Below are 14182 nucleotides of genomic sequence, written 5' to 3'. Positions count from 1 at the left end.
AACATGAACGAAAGCTTTACAATCAAAAACATGCAGGTGATCATAATATATATTCTTATTTGACCATATTCTGTTTGGAACTTCTAATCCTAAAAGAACATATGGTGTGAGATTCAAAATATGTACAACTGTATTTAATGCTTCACCCCCAGAATGGCTGCGATAATTGTGACTCAAAAAACAAACATCTCATTCTCTCAACTAGTGTTCTATTCATTCTTTCAGTTATCCCATTTAAATGAGGAGTCTTAGGAAGTGTCTTTTGATATAGAATATTATGATTTCTGCAATACTCATCAAAAGGTCCACAATACTCAACTCTATTATCAGTCCTAATAAACTTCAATTTTTTACTAGTTTATCTCTCAACAAGGGTATGAAACTAAACACTAATAACACCTGGTCTTTAGTCTTCAAGGTATAAAACTATGTTTTCCTTGAATAGTCATCAATAAATGTCATATAATATGATGCACCTCCAAGTGTTTTAGTTTTTATAGGATCACATACATCAGAATGTACCAACTCTAATACATTTGGTTTCCTTGAATGCTGAGATGTAGGGTTGGCAAAAATGCTCGCAGGCCTCTACTTCGAATCCGCAGTTTGACTGGGGGATAGGGGTCAAATTGAGGACAAAAATGGGTCCTCGATCAGGGACGAAAGATATCCCCGCCCCATCCCTAACCTCAGCCCCACCTCGAATATATATATATTTTTTTAATAATTTTAGTGTGTGTGTATATATATATATATATATTTGCTTGTTCTTTTTAAATTTATTTCATAATATAATTATCTTAAACTTTTGATTGAATTTAAAATAATTTTTAATTATTAATTTAAACAAATAAAATAATAATAATAATACTTTGTTATATACAATATTTAAGTGATCTAACATGGATGTTCCATCTTGATACTTCAACGCCTTTCATTTGTTTAATAAAAAACATTTTATTATTACCGATTTTAGGGTCACATAGTGACTCAAGCTTGTTCCATATAATCCGTATTTGAGTTTCTTTATCAATATGGTTTAGGAAATTATCTTTTACCCAAAGTCTTATAATTCCACACACTTTCCAATGACATAATTCCCATTCCTAATCCGTTTTATCTATAGGCTTCTCTTTGGAAAAATCGGGAAGATGTAAATCATTCACATATAAAATATCTTTCATCCTTCTTTTCCAAACTTGATAATTTGACCCATTAAGGGTAACCATCTCAGCTGAACCAGTATCCATATTCAACACAAGGCAATCAATTAACCAACACTCTGATCTATTTTATTGGGATAAACACTATATCTTTTCGATCAATCATCTCCTTTAGTGTGAATCTAATAAAATACAGATCAACTAGAAACAACAATAATAATCAAGTAAGGATACAAGTAATTTTAACGTGGAAAAACCTCCTCAATGTGAGGAGTAAAAAACCACAGACCGAAGTCAAAATCTCCACTATAATCAAAATAATGGGTACATCGAGTTCTCCCTAGTCACAATAGAGGCATACACAATATATATCTCAAGATTAACAATTTTGGCAACAAATGACAACAAATAGAGAAGAACAAAAGTAAAAATGTCTCACTTGAAGTGAGAACCAATTAGTCATGGTATATGACTGTAGGTAGATCTAAACGAAAGCTCCACTATCCATATTGAAGACTATGCTATCAAAATTTCAGCTCGATCGAACCATGAATGGACCCTCAATAAGCTGAAAATGTTGCTGATCAAAAGAAGCTTTTTCAAAATTTCTCCGTTGCCTTTTTCTCTCTCCTCGATTTGTATGTTTATCACAAAAGCTGGCTACTGTATTTTTAAGAATAAAAGACCTAATGCCCATTGAATGGGACTTAATAATCTTGAATTTAAATGGCCTTACAAAGTTTAAGCTGAGATCAATTTGGCTTTTAAAGTATTAAAGTTAAAAGAGCTTTTAAGTTTTTGTTTAGTTTCTAAACATGTTTGGAAAGAACACAAAAAATGTATGAAAATAAGCATCATAGCCAAAACGGAGTTGTATTGACGGAGTCATATTAATAAAAGTTGTAAGTATCCATCTTAGTAAATTGAGAATTGGAAAAATGGTATGGATGACCCAAAATAGGAGGCCCATATGAAATTTGACGTAGGTTTTGGAAACAAACGTTTTTTGGTCTTTTACTTTCGTGATACTCTCGTGAAATTACCAAAACCGATTCTTTCTTCTACTTGCTCTTTTGCTTTTTTTGCTTCTTGTTGTCTGCATGTTCACTTCTTCTTTTTTCTCGTTTTATGAAACTTTATCTTTTTTAATTCTTTTTCAACTTTTTTCTCAATCCTCTTCTTTCTCTACTATCTTGTTTTTAATAATTTGTTATCGTCCTTCTTCTCTGTAATTTTTTTAATCCTCCATTCTTTCTTTTCATTTTTTTTAATACTTCTCTTCTTTTTGAAACTAGAGCATAAATTAGAGCAAGGTCAAGGAGCGAGAGGAAGAAGTGAGAGAAAGAATCGAGTGAGAGGAAGAATATGAAGAGAAATGTGAAGTATATTTAATGAGAGAAAAAATCAAAGAAATGAGAGTAAGAAGTAAGATGCAAAAGAAAGAAACGATATCTACGCTTGCTCCTCAGTTGAATTATTAATTTCACAGTGCGCTTAAGTCACCAAAAAGTGAAATTTCATTCAAATTTTAGCGTGGGTCAAATTTCATTCGACATCTAAAAAGGGGCATTAGTAAGAAAATTCTGTTTTATTTGACGCAAATTCTAAATTTAAGTGTATGAATTGATGGAGCCACAATTCCAATTTAGCAATTCAAATAACTTTTATGAATTTAAATAACTTCCGTTTCTTTCAAAATTTCCTTCCACGTCAATATATTCCCATAAATCAAGACTCGATTTCCATAGAACCTTGTGTCAATGTCGAGAAAGTGAAATTATTAACTTTACGAAAAAAACCCCACGTTTTTCCAAACCTGAAAACGAGGCCAATTACACTGTTCATAAGCCCAAGATATCAGTTAAACGGAGAGTTGAAGGATGTGTGTCTCTCAATTGAGCATTTTTATGGACACCCATCAGAGCTGACACTCTTCCAATTCCTTGCCACCAATTTTCTGTTCCTAATTTCTCAGTTAATTTCAGCCTCACGGATTCGTAGACCCATTACCCATCTCTGAATCTCCCTTTGTGGGTCCAATTTCACTGCCCTTTCAATTAGATTCTTCTCTTTGTTCCTCCATTGTTGCTCTTCAAAACCTTCTTCATTCCTTCTTCACCCCTTTCTTTTTTTGTGGACTTCATCCGGGTCTCCTTGAATTTCCATTTTCTCACTTGGGTTTCTTTTGTTTTCTTGGGAAATGGCGTCTTTAGGGTCTCTGCCATTCACCATCGAGGCCAAGACAGAGAGCTCCATGTTCGTTCTTAGTAAGAACTATTATCGGGCTTTCTGTCCTCTTAAGCAGCAGAATCAGAGGCCCGTGGAAGGCTTGGGGTTTTTAGGGGATAAAATGGTTGCGAGGAATGGGAAATGGCCTAAGCCTGTGAAAGCAAAAGCAGCTACTTCGGATTCTAGTGGTCAAAGGAGTGATGATCCGGACGAAGCAATTCAAGCCACCATTGAAAAGAGTAAGAAGGTTCTTGCAATGCAGCAACAGCTACTCGAGCAGGTATATTGCCTTTTTCTTTCAGAAATTATAATTTTGTGGAAGATTCCATTTCTCCTTGCTATATATTCATTGTTGGACTATGGTTCTTAGCTTTGTTATGAGATAACTAAAATCAAATGTGATGGCTGAGTTGCCTGATGGTGATCGGCTAGCTAGTTAGGAAACCCCCAAATCTTGTGATAGTACTAGAGATATGACGACCTTTTGTGTTTCTAATAAGAAACCGATAATAAATTGATCAAAGAGATGTGTACAAAAGAAGGGGAACGAGATATTTCCCACAAAGCCAAAGGGCTACAAAAAAGGCCTCCCGATTGGCAAAGACACGTAATAAATCATATTTACAACCTTTTATCGAAATAGTTAATGGAGTTACAAACTCTGATCAAACAGTTGAGAGATCCAATACTCTCCCCTAATTCTACTATGTGAAAAGTGATAAAACCCTATTGCTGATAAACTCACATATAGACCGACAAGAAACTAATACATATCTTCCTAAAAGAACAAACATCAAACTTACATATAACTGGTAAACATGTAAAAAAACAAACATAATCCGAAAAGCATAAGTACCCAGTAGTTGTTCACCTAGGCATCATTTTGCCTTGTAAACTTCTAGTTCTAACTACTATAGGTATATCGGACTGGAGGCCTGACATTATGCTGAAATATTGCTGTGATGTCATTTGTGTTTTTTAGAAGTACTCTTACACTTCAATATGCAATAGTTTGCAAATAATGATCTTGTTGTCCATCCTCGGATTCATGTTTTTCCTGAATTTCCATTTGTAGGAGCCCAAAGTTTGACATCGAATTTAACTTTCCTGTGTTCTGCAGATTGCAGAGAGAAAGAAATTAGTTTCATCCATAAAAAGTACTTCTGTTGACTCCAAGGAAGAACAAGATTCAAATGCACAAATGGATGGCTTATTCCCCAGTCCTGATTTTCTTTCACGTAATGATGAAAGTAGATTTGATGTTTTAAATGGAAGTAGTCTATCTGTCAGCAATGGCAGTGTAGCTGTAAAAGAGCAACTGGATGCTGTACCGTCTTCTTCCAGTAGGTTTTCTGATAAAAATGATGAGAAGCAAGTTGGAGATCTTAAAAAAAATATATATAGTGCAGATCCCAAAGATCAGCTGAAAGGCAGTTCAAAGACAAAATCTTCTGATATTCTTCCTGATCTCAAAGATCAGCTGAAAGGAAGTTCAAAGACAAAATCTTCTGAAGTTTCTCCAGATCCCAAAGATCAGCTGAAAGGCAGTTCAAAGACAAAATCTTCTGTTATTCTTCAAGATTCGAAGGATCAGCTGAAAGGAAGCTCAAAGAAAAACTCTTCGGATTTTGTTCCAGCTTTTCTTTCCAGTAAATCTTCATATTCCACTGTAAAAGAAGGAAAGGACCCACCAAATGATCCAACTTTGAAGGTTGATAGTGATGCTGTTGAAACTGCTAGTGTGGATGTTAAACCTCCTCCTTTGGCTGGGGCTAATGTTATGAATGTCATTATAGTTGCTGCAGAATGTGCTCCATGGTCAAAAACTGGTATTTTACTATTAAATGGATGATCCTAACTTGTGAAATTCTTCTAGGACCATTATCCTTTTTACTTATGTGAAAACATTTAAAACATTTCAGAATTCTTACAAAAATTCACATCATCATATTTTTTTATCCTTACAAAAAACATTTAAAACATTTTCCTTTTCTTCTTCCATGAAAACATTCTAAATAATTTCCAGTTCAATATTTGTGATTTATGAAATTCATTGAGCATTTCTGACATTCAAACTTCTTTATGAATGCATTTGCCTCATTAGGGAAGACTGATGAGAATATCATAAATTGTATAAAGATCTAGGTACTGCTCTGCCTTGGTTGTTGTCCGTCAGCAATCATTCTAGTAATATAGATAAATCTCTAGTTTAATTTGTATAAAACATAATCCTTCTCCATTAATTGCACCTTTTAGCCTTTCTTTATCCTTCAACTTCAGCTTGACTTCCTATGATTATGATTCTGATTATTGCTATTAAATTATTGAAGATGTCTGTAAAATTTTGAAAATATGTGTCTACACATCCTACCTCTTTGTATATACTTCCGTTCAAATTTTTTTTTAAAGGATTATGTACTGATATTTGAAGATTTCTTACAGGTGGACTTGGAGATGTAGCTGGCTCTTTACCAAAGTCTCTGGCTCGTCGTGGGCATAGGGTTATGGTAGTACTTTTCACATACATAAAAAGTCTCCTCTTACATACATCAGAAACATTTTTGTTAGCCAGTTCTTTTTGGCTCTTTAAACAAAAAATAGAAAAGATGCATTTGACAATCTTACTACAAACAGCAATGTTAGTTGTTCTTAATAAAAGGAATTACTTTAATTATATATGGTAGTCTCAGCTCTGGTCCAAATTTATTTTTCATTTTTTTTATAGGTTATAGTACCTCGATATGCAAATTATGCCGGCCTCCAGGATACAGGTGTTCGGAAAAGATATAAAGTGGAGGGACAGGTGCAACAACTTTCTCTTTGAGCTGTAATGTTAAGTTCAGTTTTTCCAGTATTATATCACCTATATGTGAATTTTTTAATCTTGCAGGACCTTGAAGTTTCATATTTCCAGACATATGTAGATGGAGTGGACTTTGTCTTCATTGACAACAGCATGTTTCACCACAGAGAGCAGAATATATATGGAGGAGACCGTCTGGTAAGATGATGACACCTGTTCTTTTACCTTAACAAGTTATCTGAAGGGATCACCTTGGTTTAATAGTTAGATTTTTTGTTCAAAGTTGATTTCAATTGATATACCATGACCCATTTTAATGCCATGGAAAATTCGCTTTGTGACCTTAGTTTATCTTCTATTTCGTTGCTGCTAGCCTGATTTTTCTGCATAAATACAGTGGTGGCCTATCCAACTTTATTGGAAATACAATATTTTAATCTTTTTTGGGTTATCATGTTTCTTCACATTGTAAGGTTTGGTCTATAACCCTGCCTATATAATGCAAAACCTCAGTTTAGGGCTTTGAGATTTATAATGAATTAATGCTGATGGTGATTATAATACTAAGATTATTATTACAATCGATATGGCTATGATAGTAATTTTTCTGAAATCCATTACAATAATTGGCTATAAAGGGGCAGCTAAATATCGGTGTTTGACTTTCTCCTTCTTGCTGCAAATTTTTCAAGGCGTTGCATTGCAGTCTTGGTCAAATCTTATTACCCTCCTAGTTATCATCCCAGTTATTGATTTATTATCGTTTTCAAGTATTAACGTCTTACATGTACGTTTGTTCATTGGTTCAGGACATATTAAAGCGTATGGTACTCTTTTGCAAGGCAGCTGTTGAGGTAAAATTGGCTAAAGTGTATATCTATCTAAGTATTTATATATATTGAAAAGGGGAACAAATTTCATTAATGCAATGGAATGTACAAAAGTGAGGGACATCCAAGGTTGGGGGTTACAAAAATCCCCATCAATTAGCACAAATATCGGTTAGCAAATAATGACAAATGATCTGTCTTACACCAAGTGGCTGCTGTATACAAAATGAGATCTAAAAGATCAATGAGGTTTTTCTCCTTTCCACTCAAAATTCTCTTGTTCCTTTCAAGCCATGCGTTCCAAAGAAAACTTTTAATCAAATTCAGCCACAACTTTTTTCATCTTTCTGAAAGAGTGATTCTGCAGCAGGGAATGGAGGTTGCTTGAGATATTGCAATGAAAGGGCTGCTCCTTACCAAATGTCTGAAGGAGAGAGTTTCAAAGAATACCCACAAAGGAGCAATGGACAAACACATGGTCCTGGGATTCATTATCCCGCTTACAGGAAGGATTCCCCCAGTTCGTGAAGAGAAAAGGAGCGAGGGGATCTTCTTGTCTTAAACCCCTTTTAGCAAGGATCTTGCCCCTTGGTCTACTATTAAAAATAATAGATAAGTTGGTCGTACACGGATAGCCCCAAATCCTTTTTTTCCATCTCTTACTAAAACATTTGAGTTTAAGAACAACATCAAGAAAAGTCCAGTCCACTTTGTCATAAGCCTTCTCCAGGTCTAGTTTTAAGAGAGCACCTTTCTTCCCACAATAATTCTACTCATCCACAGCTTCAGAAGCGATAAGAATAGCATCTAGAATTTGGCGGCCTTCCACAAAGGCCACCTGAGACTCAAACACAATGGAGGGAAGGACTTTTCAATATGTTAGCAAGGACCTTGGAGATGATCTTATAAAGAGAGGTCACAAGACTAATGGGTCTGAAGTCAATAATCCTAGTGGCTTTTTTTCTTTTGGGGACGAGGAAAATATATGTCCTGTTGCAATGATTATTGATGATACCGTTTATAAAACTCTTGGAACACCTTAACAATATCGGGGTTCAAAATGTTCCAACATTTTTTATAAAACTCCCCCGTCATGCCATCAAGACCAGGAGACTTGAGATTCCCCAAATAAAAAACGGCATCTCGAATCTCCTTTTCTTCAAAAGGGACCTCCAAGGACATAGAGACAGTGGTGCTGAGGGGTCTCCAATTTGGCCCTTCAAAAGTGAAGGGAGGGAGAATTTTAGCACCATAAAGGTTTGTATAGAAGTCTAAGATTTCATCCATGATCTCGTCCTCATTAAAGAGACTTCGACCTTCTCTATTTTCCAAGGCAGAAATGAAGTTCTTACTTTTCCGAGTGGAGACCCATCTATGAAATAAATTCGAGTTTTTCTCACCCTCCCGAAGCTACTGAATTTTACTTTTCTGGCCCAAATCCTCTGTTCTTTTACAATAGTCTCAAGAAGAGCAACTTTACAATCATCTCTCTCTTTAGTAGCAGCATCAGAGAGCAAACCAGAGTCTTCCATAGAATTAAAGGTAGAGATCTTCTCTAACAAATCCTTCTTTTGCGAAAAAAATGTTTCCGAAGACCTTGTTCCGTTCTTTAAGAAAGGTCTTTAGATCTTTCAGCTTTTCCATAAAGGCAAAGTTCGGCGAACCTTCAGCTTTAATACCAGCCCACCACACCTCTTTGAAAAAATCCACCCAGGACTTGGAGAGAAGAAAACGATAGGTAGCCGGTCTAATTCCTGACCTGGATCAGGAGAAAGAACCATTCCGGAGAGGGACGTCAACCAAGTCCAAGTCCTCGATCAAGTTATTAAACACGTTCATGCTTCTAGTGGGACGACCCCAAAGCTTTTCTCATTGGCCCATCTAATAGCATTAAAATCCCCTCCAATACACCAGCGGGCGTTGCACAATCTATATAAGTCCGAGAGTTCTTGCCAAAAAATGTCTCTGTTTTTTGTACGAGGAAGGGTTGTAGACATCCTAAGATCCATGCATAAAGTCAACATTAATGTTACAAAGAATCGAGATAGAAAACTAACCTTGAATCGTGTCAACCACAGTGACAATATCCTCCTTCCATAAAATCAAAATACCTCTTGAAGAGCCCATAGCGTCAAGAGCCACCCAGCCGATCTGGCGACTACTCCAAATGGACTTAACCATGTTCCTATTAACTTTGCTAATTTTAGTCTCCTGAAGAATAACGGCATCGGGGTTGAGTTTCACCAACATATCTTTCACCAAAGCTCTTTTGGGGCGAGCATTGAGGCCCCTTACATTCTAGGAGAGAACTAACATGGAGAACCTTCAGAGTCCAAAGAGCTACCATTTCTGACTAAGATGGCTTCCTTTTCCCAACTATTTAATAACGCTTTAACTTCTCTACATAACTTCTTATTTGAGGCCCCACCCTTCTTCTGAGCTTTACCTTTGCAAGAGATAGCATGGATTGGATACACAGATTATGGTCTAAGAGCACTTGAACAACTTCTTTTGTTAATGGACACGGCCTTTTTGGGGATGCAATGGGCCCAAATTCTGTTTCACTTTCGATCTCAGCTGAATCCAGATTCTGAACAAGTAGAGGCAGCAAGCTACAAACTGCCACAATTTGGTTTTCTCCTTCGTCAGGTCTAGCTTCAAGGCTGACTACTGTTAGCATCTGCAACCAAAGATAGGTTAGAGAGAGGCAGAGAGCTTGAAGACATGTTGGCATGGATCTTCCCGAAACCTGATATTCTGATGATTACCAGTTTGTAGGATATGTTAAAGGTGATGAAGGCCATAGTTTTCATGTCTCTCCGTGGATCTTTTTAGATTTTCATGGAGCAATCATTGAGCCACCAATTATGAGGGGAGGCTCTATATTCGTCAAGGATAATTTTCCTCCGAAGGGCTGATTTTCCATGGGCATATCATATCTCCAATACCATTCAGCAAGAAGTAATTGATATTTCATTAAAATGTTACCTGGACAAAGCCCACCTTAATGGGGGCAGGATTACGTTGTCCCAAGCAATAAAGTAGCTAGGGGGTCTAGATAATGAGGCATGTATTAATCTCGATCTTTTGAACTCGAAGTTTGTTTTGAACTTCAACAAAGATAGGTTGCAAAAGGGTAGGAGCTTGGGTTGCCAGGGAGGAGGAGGCCGAGGCATGTTAGTCAATGCTCAATAGGACAGTGGTAACTCTTGACAATATCTTTGATTATAGAGCCATTACAGTTGATCCAGAGGATTTTGGTTTTGTTGAGGTTGGCATCCAGGCCGGAGGGAGCCTCTAATATACTGACAACTTTAAGCAAATTAGTCATTTCTCCAGTGGGGAGGATGTTGAGAATAATATGGTGTTGTTTGCTAATTGGGGGTGAAGGAGAGTACTGACCCATGGGAAAATTGATATAGCCTATAGGGATCGGAAATCGAAGTGAAAATAGTTTTCATATACAGAAGGAAGAAAACTACAAATGTCCAAGAACTTCAAGAGGCCGGCCTGGACTCTCCCACAGACTTTTCCCATAGACTGCCTGCCCTAAACCTTCTTATCCTCTCTACTTGTAAATGTGAACATAAACCATCTTCTAAAGCCCTGATTGGTAACTATTTGGTTATTGGTGGTTGGTTTTTGGTTTTTGAAATTTAAGTCGCTCTACTTGAAAAAATTAGAGGTGGAAGGGTGTTTATAGACTTAATTTTAAAAAACCAAAAGCTAAAAACCAAATAGTTACTTAATGGGAAATAATTGCAATTGCACCTCAATTAATTTTCCTATAATAATATTATCACTATTTTCCTATTTACAATCTAACAAAAACCTTCTGGGAAGCTTATTATTACTTTTTAATAAGTTCACCAACATATTAGTGGAGAATTCGATCATTTGATAATATAATGCTTTAACTAGTTAAGTTATCCTCAAGTTGACAATCTTTGAATAAGGTTGAATTTAAAACCATTTTGACGGACGATTGAATTAACTCATCACGTAAGTGAATATAAGGGTAATGAGAGGACAACCTTATCCTATACCTTGAGGTCTACCATTATATCCTCCATTTCTAAAAGATGAAAAATGAGAAATGAGTTAGACGACAGTTAACAAACACTTGTACATTTTATAAAGTTGGAATTTGGAAACATAAAATGGGAATGTTATTGAAAGACCCCATACATTAGTATTTAGTAATTTGATATAATTTCTGAAGATGCAAATGATGACAAGGCATCTGGCTGATGTGAAAAAACCTATCTAACATTTATGTTCTGTCCTATATTTGCAAGTTGCTATTTTCCAACAACGTTCTCACTCTTTGTGGTACAACTAACAGCTGATCTAATGTTCTTTGAAAGTAATGTTTTGCTCCTTTTCCAGGTTCCCTGGTATGTCCCATGTGGTGGTGTATGTTATGGAGATGGGAATTTAGTTTTCGTCGCAAATGATTGGCATACTGCATTGTTACCTGTATATTTGAAAGCATATTATAGAGACAATGGTATTATGAAATTCACAAGATCCATCCTCGTAATTCACAACATAGCTCACCAGGTATGTTATAGTTGTTTGGTGCAGTTTATTTGATTCAGTCATAATTCTTTTCATTGTCGATGAAGCTCAAAACTTTTCAATTAATATTTGAGTGGAGGAAGATGGAATTTAGATGAATTGCATTCATTGCTCTTTAATGAAAATTTAAGTGTATGCTCCTCAAAATGCTCTCTTCCTCAACGTTTCTTCTCCGTCCCCAACCTCTATTATTCCAACCCTTGCTCATGGTTCTCTGGCTGATGAATCTTTTTCTTTTTTTTTTTTTCCTTTTTTTTATTTGGGTCTTAGAAACCAGCATTTATCGAGAATAAATGGAAGAATACAAAAGAGACTTACAAAAACACCGCCTAACAAAATAAGAAAAAAGAGTTTCAATCCATAACTCTTATGACCTCTCTAACTCAAAATTCTCGCAATCCTCTGAAGTTAAATGCTCTATAAATAGGAAAAATCTAGCTCCATGGAGCATGTCTGTTATCTCGAAAGGGAAGATGTCTAGAATCTCCATTTTGAACCATGCACCAAACATCTCCAAATAGGAGTCCCAAACTGTGATAACGAACTTGCATCTCCAAAAGAGATGACCCAAATCTCCTTCCTACAAAGAATGTACCACAGCAACCCTAGCAAGAGTGAAGAGTACTTCTAAATGTGATCCATGGCGTTTACTTCTATGTAAGACATGGCAGACAAAAAATGTAACCTTGTTGGAAATTTTAACCTTCCACAAACATTTGTGGAAAATAAAGATCTGATCAAGGGCTGGCAAGAAACAGTGAAGTTTTTTGCTGTATGTTCAATGGCTTCCTGAGATATTAAAAAGCTTTAAATATAATATAAGTTCCCAAATTTTAACCTGTTTTTCATTTCAGTCCCTAATATTATGGGTTAGAACGCCTAAAGAAATTAACGTAGGGTTATATGAGTGAAAATTCTTCTTACATCAACCAAATTATACAAACTTGAGTGTCTAGCCAAAAATTATCCAATTGGCAATGGATTTCACTATGCTATGTTTCAGTTAAGATCTCTTCTTTTTAGCAATAATTTTATCACCCACACAATTTTCCTTGCATCAATTACACATTAGTTCTCTCTCAAAAAAGGGGAGGGGAAAACGAGAACGGATGTTTGTATTTCACCACATTTATTGGGGGTGCAGGGCCGGGGGCCAGTCGATGACTTTTATCATGTGGATCTTCCAGAACATTATATCGATCTTTTCAAGTTGTATGATCCTGTTGGTGGTGAGCACTTCAATATCTTTGCCGCTGGATTAAAGACAGCAGATCGTGTGGTCACGGTTAGTCATGGATATGCTTGGGAACTTAAAACATCTGAAGGAGGTTGGGGTTTACATGGAATAATCAATGAGATTGACTGGAAAATGATGGGCATTGTGAATGGGATTGATTCAAAAGAGTGGAGTCCACAGTATGACGTTCACCTCACATCAGATGGTTACACAAACTACTCACTAGAAACACTCGATACTGGAAAGCCTCAATGTAAAGCAGCTCTGCAGAAGGAGCTTGGGTTGCCCATTCGTGAGGATGTACCTCTGATCGGTTTTATTGGGAGACTGGATCAACAGAAAGGGGTTGATATAATAGCTGAGGCCATTCCATGGATGGTGGGTCAGGATGTCCAACTAATCCTGTTGGGCACTGGCAGGCAAGATTTAGAACAAATGCTCAGAGACTTCGAGAACCAACATCGCAACAAAATTCGGGGATGGGTCGGTTTCTCTGTCAAGATGGCACACAGAATAACTGCTGGTATAGACATCTTACTCATGCCATCAAGATTTGAACCTTGTGGACTGAATCAACTGTACGCAATGAACTATGGCACAATACCAGTTGTTCATAGAGTTGGGGGTCTTAGAGATACCGTTATACCTTTCGATCCATTCAACGAATCAGGATATGGGTGGACGTTTGATAGCGCGGAGGCTAGTAAGCTAATAAATGCATTAGGGAACTGCTTACTCACTTATAGACAATACAAGAAGAGTTGGGAAGGACTCCAGAGAAGAGGGATGACCCAAGATCTAAGTTGGGATCATGCAGCTGAGAAGTATGAAGAAGTTCTTGTGGCTGCAAAATACCAATGGTGAGGTGTTAATATTCTCAACCCTTTCTTTGGAATCTGTTTTATTAGTAAGCTTATGTGTATTTGGGATTTGTCAGGCTTATGAGTAAATTTTTGTTCCTGATTGTCTGGAATGTGAGTCACTACTTCCCCCTTTTTCATACATCATTTCAGGCAAATGGAATTCTGCTATAATAAGATTCTTTACTTGTAGCTATAGTGTATAAAATTTAATGTTATTCCAAATTTTTGTGCCTAACATGATGGTGAAGTATATACTTGAATTTTCAGTAAACCTTGTTTTACAGTGTTTGATTTGTTTTTCATATTTTTGTTTTTTAATTCTCTTCTTAGATGTATATATGTATATTTATATGCACATCATTTTTGGTTTTTAATTCGTCGAAATATTGATGTCCTTGAAAGGATGATTAGAAAAAACTACATAGTAAATCAAATTTCTGTGGCATATTTCAAAAGGGAGTATAATTCATTAAATT

The 14182-nt window shown here is 36.2% G+C and overlaps 1 protein-coding gene across 1 annotated transcript; it reads left to right on the top strand.

The window, feature by feature from the left end:
• The first annotated feature begins 3027 nt into the window (after positions 1 to 3027).
• LOC120090264 (granule-bound starch synthase 2, chloroplastic/amyloplastic) lies at positions 3028 to 13941 on the top strand. Its single transcript, XM_039047831.1, has 8 exons — positions 3028 to 3672; positions 4513 to 5221; positions 5835 to 5899; positions 6118 to 6195; positions 6283 to 6393; positions 7005 to 7049; positions 11415 to 11588; positions 12751 to 13941. The coding sequence occupies exons 1-8, from the start codon at positions 3364 to 3366 to the stop codon at positions 13705 to 13707; spliced, it is 2448 nt and encodes an 815-aa protein (XP_038903759.1). The 5' UTR covers positions 3028 to 3363; the 3' UTR covers positions 13708 to 13941.
• Positions 13942 to 14182: the final 241 nt, after the last annotated feature.

The sequence above is a fragment of the Benincasa hispida genome, chromosome 11 (genome assembly GCF_009727055.1).
Source record: "Benincasa hispida cultivar B227 chromosome 11, ASM972705v1, whole genome shotgun sequence".
NCBI classification, from domain to species: domain Eukaryota; kingdom Viridiplantae; phylum Streptophyta; class Magnoliopsida; order Cucurbitales; family Cucurbitaceae; genus Benincasa; species Benincasa hispida.
Note: the sequence above shows the minus strand (reverse complement) of the source record. Positions and strands in the feature narration are given on the sequence as shown.

Bases quoted from the DNA above. Each gene is read 5' to 3' on its own strand.
- LOC120090264 (XM_039047831.1), top strand. From the start codon at position 3,364: ATGGCGTCTTTAGGGTCTCTGCCATTCACCATCGAGGCCAAGACAGAG. The intron at 6,196-6,282 runs GTGCAACAACTT...TTAATCTTGCAG, and splicing joins GATATAAAGTGGAGGGACAG to GACCTTGAAGTTTCATATTT. The intron at 7,050-11,414 runs GTAAAATTGGCT...CTCCTTTTCCAG, and splicing joins TTTGCAAGGCAGCTGTTGAG to GTTCCCTGGTATGTCCCATG.